The 6,000-nt window shown below is 42.1% G+C and overlaps 1 protein-coding gene across 1 annotated transcript in view; it reads left to right on the plus strand.

Moving 5' to 3' along the window:
- EDEM1 (ER degradation enhancing alpha-mannosidase like protein 1) overlaps positions 1 to 5,547 on the plus strand; it is a 32,571-nt gene extending 27,024 nt beyond the window's left edge. Inside the window, exon 12 of the mRNA XM_050778588.1 lies at positions 1,418 to 5,547. Coding sequence (XP_050634545.1) covers positions 1,418 to 1,507 — 90 coding nt within the window. The 3' untranslated portion in view covers positions 1,508 to 5,547. The remainder of the gene's footprint in view (positions 1 to 1,417) is intronic.
- Positions 5,548 to 6,000: the final 453 nt, after the last annotated feature.

Raw genomic sequence — 6,000 nt, forward strand, 5'->3', positions numbered from 1 at the left:
TTCACCATCAGTCTGTGAAGTAAATCGATAGGCCAGAGTGTAGATAACCACCTCCGCCCCCATTTCCATCAGTCATGGAGCGCTGATTGAGTGGACAAAGCATAATCGGGAGGAGGGGGAAGGAGAGTGAGGGGAAAGTTAATAACAGCCAGCACTTGCAAATACGTACCAGGGTTAACCTTTGCACCACTCTAAACGCTGACCTATGTTAACCTGTTTACTTCTCCAACAGCCCTGTGAGGGGCGGGTACTTTTAACGTCTCCATTTTACAGATGAAGAAAGGGAGGCACAGAGAGGTTCAGGTCCCACAGTGGAGCCAGGATTTGGACCCAGGCAGTGTCTTCTCTTTTAGGAAGGAAACATCTCTGACCTGCCACACTCGCTAATAGATCTGATCCCATGATTCCAGGGATTCAGGCCCTCAGGAGGGCTCCCAGTTCTGGATAGGGGCATGGCCTAGTGGGGAATCCAGTTCCATCCTAGGCGTTTGTCCGTAGTGCCGTTGAAACACAGAGGGCAAGGACTAATCTCCAGAGAAAATCAAGGCGGGATTCCCTGAGGAGGTCACTTGCTGGAGATCCTTGAAGGATGAGAAGGGGTATCCCAGAAAGAATGTTCAGGCAGAAGCTGTAGCACCTGCAAAAGCACAGAGATGTGGGCTTGGGGGGCAGTCGGGACCAATGGAAGGATCTGCCAGTCTTAGTCTTGCCGGGGATGAGGAGCAGGGCGTAGTTAGTTCAACTACAGGGCATGGGGAAAATGTTTCTTTGGAGATGAAGCGGATAATGGATGTATTTAGACAACTGCTTCCAGGGATATTACAGTTGGTTAGTTCTCAAGATGTGCATCTCCTTTGAGGAAAAAAAGTGGTGCGGAGGTCTTTAATTAAAAAAAAAAAAATAGTAGTCTTAAGCATTTAGAGTTTAGTTGTGAATGAGAAAAACATAGCTCAGAAAAACACATTGTTTTCAAATAGCAGAAATGTTTTCTGAAATTCTGGGTGTACTAAGGACCCCAGGGATGTGGCTTTCAGTCCTGGCCACTAAGTAGTTGCTGTGATGCCTTTTAGCCTCCCCGGATCTGCCATTTCTTTATCTATAAAGTGAGTGAGGATATTAAATTATGTCAGTGGTCTTCACCTGAGGGTGATTTTGCTGCTCAAGGGACATTGGAACAGTGTCTGGAGACGTTTTTGATTTTCACAACTGAGGCATAGGAGTTGCCACTGGCACCTACTGGGAGAGGCAAGGGGTGCTGCTGACCGTCCTACATTGTACAGGCGGCTTCCACAACAGTTACCTACTTCCAAACGTCAGTAGTTCCCAGACTGAGAAACGCTGGATTAAGTCATCCAGTCACATTTTCTGAGAGATCAACGTATGAGTTTTTAATTTTCCCTCGTTTTTGTCTTTCTAGTGCAATCGTGTACCTGATGAGAGGAGGTACTCCCTGCCCTTAAAGAGCATCTACATGCGACAGATTGACCAGATGGTTGGCTTGATTTGATCTGCTCTCTGTGAGGCCTCATCTTGAACCAGACCTTAACAACCGAACCCAGACCATGCCAAAGTCCAGTCTGAAATGGAAGGGAACAGAAGTCTCGCTGTCCGTGATAGTGTAGGAATTTCTGTGCAGCACCTCACCACATCTGGTTAATCCTTGCACACTTCAGTGTTTCTCTCTTGTTCAATAAAATGCCCTATTAAGGATATAATTTGAAGTGAGAAGGTACATGGAAATTGGCCTCTTATGACATGTTGATGTTATGAGCACAATAGATTGGGCATTCTTTGGATTGATGTTCATAGCTTTATACTTTAGAACCTCAGTCTCTTTACTTTGCTGGCACCTGCTATACTGGAGTATTGCTATGTCTTAAAAAAATTTTTTTTATTACTTTTATTTTTTTGAGACAGGGTCTTGATATTTTTTTGAGACAGGGTTACCTGGGCTCAAGTGATCCTTCTGCCTCAACCTCCTGAGTAGCTGGGATTACAGGTGAGCACCACTGTACCTGGCTAGCTACTTCTTTATTAGAGGATTGAGAATGAAATTTCTGCAAAAGGGTCTGTGGTTCATTTGGTATCCCTACTTAATTGCATTGAAAATGTCATCCTTTCTGTTATTAGATAATTGGGCTCTTCCCCTGATATCCAACCATGATTTTGGATCACATGGGAGAAAAAATCATCCAGTTTTTCATGTATGCCTCAGGTAATCTTTACAGTGTTACAAATTATTTGCTTAAGAATAATGGTCTTAACCAGAATTCTTAACAGAGTCTCTTAAGTTATTATGTTATGGTCTAAGAGGTTAACTGACAGATCTTTTGGATGGTATTTTGCATTTTGAATATGAACTTACCTGAGGAAATCCCATAGTTCCAGAATCAGGTGCTTTTTAGGAAGAGAACAATACCTAAGGTTGTCTGAGCTTCCATCTTTCTCATATTTCCTAAGCAAGGATTCTCAGTTCTGACCATATTTGGGTTAAAGTTCTGTTTTTTTTTTTGTTTCCTATGTCTAGTGCCAATTAGCTAAATCAGGGAGAAAGAAATGATCACATGACTTTTTAGCATCCTTGAGCCATTTCTCTGTGTAATACAGGCTTTAGATTAGTGCCTTATATTGGTTTTGGTTTGGGCCACTGGATGTCACAGCTACTGATACGGTTTCTGGAGGCCTGTTTAGCCACATGGTGAGACCATGGTGAAAGGGGGATGGAAATTGCTTGGCCAGTCTTTGCCTTTCAACCTGTAAAAGTAAGCATGTAGACGGAGGAAGTTGTGCTAAAATGCCTTCTTTTTTTGTTTTATTTTCTTAGCCAGAACATCTCTCTTTGATCCCACACTGATACACACCTGCTACTCTTACACAGTGCGGCAGGGTTGACTCTTAGTCTGGCTTCCATGAAGCATCATGGGTGGAAACACATTCTATTAAAAAGGGTAGGAAATCCCTAAAACTTCCAGCCTCACATACCACGATTCTCACCTGTCACTGTTTGCCCACCTCTAAGGATTTCATGTGCATCTTTTCAAAGCTAGAAATAAACACTGTCTATGTTGCATTTTTAGTCAAAAGGGAGAAATCTTATTCCTTCTTAAAATTTTTAAGTGTTACGGTTTTAAAAATATATAGTTCAGTTCTTTGAGATTTTTGAAAAGAGGATTTTCAGTAATAAACGTGCCATCTCTATCTTTTAAACATTTATTACATCAGTTGTTTTAAAATAGAAAAAATAAAATGCTTCTATTTTACCTTTTTTCATTTCAGAAGCATTATTCTGTTTATCAACAATGTCCCATCTACTGAATGGAAAACTTTGAGAATAGTATATATATTTTAAATGTTTTCACTGACTCATTAAAAATGTTAAATAAACACACGCACGCATGCATGCACATACACGAGCATACTTGTACCTGTGTCTCTGGGCAAACAGAGGTCGGACTGTTAGTGACCCATTTGGGAATATAGAGCATCTCAGAGAAGGAGGTGAGTTCTTCGTGCCTGTGATTTCTCTTGGCGCTCCCCTCCTCTCCCGCTCTGGCTTCTGTGGTGGCAGTGGTGGGTAAGCACTCCAGTGTTCTCTTAATGAGGCATTTTACCTGTCACTCGAGCAAGCCCGGGTGTTCCTTCCTCCTCATGCTCCTGGAATAGGGAATGGGGATCTCATGCTTTCAGAGTACAGAGTGCTGCAGGTGCTTCTCAGGGGCCACAGGCTGTCAGGAAACGTGTTTTATGTTAAGTCCCAAACCCTCTTGACTTCTGGGTACTGGAATTAATACCAGTAGGTGAGACTGAGGGTGAGTGAGTTAGTACATATTCATCCTGGTTGTTGAGCTTCCAGACTACCCAGTCCGAAGTTTGATGCTATGTAGTCAGTGGTTTGTGTGGCTGGATGCCAGAAGGTTCTTTGAGCCAGTTTCAAAGGTTACTTGTTTTCTTTTTGAAAGTCAGAATGTTAACAACTGTGATATATCCTGCCGGGCTTTTGCAGTTTCTTCTGTTCTATGTTCTGAAATACTGGGTAGAGAATGGATGAGGAGGAGATTACCAGAGAAGTTGCTTTGCTTAGTGCTTTGCCCCAGGAATGCCTCAAATCTGAGTGGACTTCATCCTTTGTGGCAGCTCTGAGCCTGGCCCATCTTCCTGTTCCCACGTGTAGCTAGTGTCTCGTGTCAGCTTTGCTCAGTGTGGTGGAAGCATTTTGCAGAACTGTTGTAGAAAGCTGCCTTATAGTTGGCTTGATGAAGCGTAATTCTCTCACAACAAACTTTCAAATCATTATAGGGGAGGCTTAGCTACTTTAGTTGATGTGACCGAGGAATCCCTTCTGGAAGAATAGGTGGCAAGGAAGGGTTTGCTAGCTCTCCATTTGCCCTGGCCATTGTGAAAAACCAGCTTCTGTATTCAAATCTTCTGTTCATTTTTAAAAATTTTTTTTCTGCAGCGCTTGTGCCAGAACTTATTCATTGTAACTGAATCCTCAGGGCTTTTCTTGTTTTAGATCATGGACTGTGTACGTGACACTTAAATAATTTTCTACGTATTTAAAGAAAAATGCACCAGGATGATATCTGTGCACATGACTATTAGAGGAGCGTCTGTAGGAAGTATCTGGTTTGGTCAGCGCAGTTGTGCAATCTGAGGGCCTTGTTCCTCCTCCTCTTCCCTCTTCTCCCCACCAAAGGAAGATATCCCTCTTAATGATTTCTTAGTTCAGTTTACTGAATGATTGCCACCTGTAATTCCTCTTTGGATTGTGTAGACTCAACATGAGACATTCCTTTCTGCTTTTGGAGGGCACCAGAGGCCTTTCTCTTTGAAAAATTTCTTTTTTGTCTGTTGACAAAAACAAAAATCTTTTTTCAAATTTAGTGCTGGTGTAAAGGTAGGGCTGAGTGATTACCTTAGCCACAGGGTGGCTGAGCAGGAGCTTTAGAAGAAACTTCTGAGCTTTCCTGTCCATTCCCAGCATCCAGCTCCTATTCTAGTGCCTCTTCCCTGCAGGGCAGGGACACCTTGGGAAAGCGAGGAGGTGGGGCGGGTTGGGCCGTGTGTCCCAGGTTTCGCAGGGGTCGGAGTTATGCTCCCGCTTGAATCCGGACGTGAATCTGGTAAAAATGTCAAGTACCTGTGGAAATCCCTGATTCTATACCCTCTTCCTTCTTTCTTCAAGGCAGAGGAATAGTATTTTTAAAGGTTATTTTGTTTTAGTTTTAAATAGCAGAACACAAGCTGCATTTTTATTTATTTTGCATAAGAAAGGTAAATCTTCTTACAAAAAAAGTATAGAGTTGGAAGCTCGGGGAAAACTTACTGAAATACACAAATGCTTCTCTCTCTGTAATGTGCAATATGCTTTGCAACTTAGATGATATTTTATGTTTAATCTGTAAATAAGAAATGTATTTAAATTAAAAGGGATCTTTTTGTAAAAGGACCAAATGTTCTTTTATAAATGTAATAAGGAATATCTTGCTCTTTAAAATTTATTAGGATTTTTATGAGTAATTTTTATTAAAAGATTTCTTTTTTTGAGCTGTCATCTTGTTTCTCTTTTACATTCTCATGTAGACACATTACATGCAAGACAAACAGGGGAGAAAAATCTCTAAAGGAACTGCCCATCTAGATGAATAAAACCTTGCTTTTTATAGCTAAGCCCTAAGTAATACCTCCCCCGATGGAATTCCACTACATTTTTGTATGTCACACTCTTCCATTAAATGCCCTTCCCATGCGGGTCACAACTGCTTTTCATGACCTTTGTCCCAGCCCTGGCCTTCCCCTCTGCATTAGCCTCCTTTCTCTTAGCCACTGAGTCATTGTCTATTCTTACTGCCAATTAGCTGAGTATATCTGGGATCTAAAACCAGTTCTCTGTGTTATCGTAAGCAAGGTGCTTCATTTCTCCTCACCTCTGAGAGCAGTGGCACGTCATGGCCTGTGTGGGTAGAGTGGCACTTCACGGCCTGTGTAGGAAGCATGTGG

This window comes from Macaca thibetana, chromosome 2 (assembly GCF_024542745.1).
Source record: "Macaca thibetana thibetana isolate TM-01 chromosome 2, ASM2454274v1, whole genome shotgun sequence".
Classification (NCBI taxonomy): Eukaryota; Metazoa; Chordata; class Mammalia; order Primates; family Cercopithecidae; genus Macaca; species Macaca thibetana.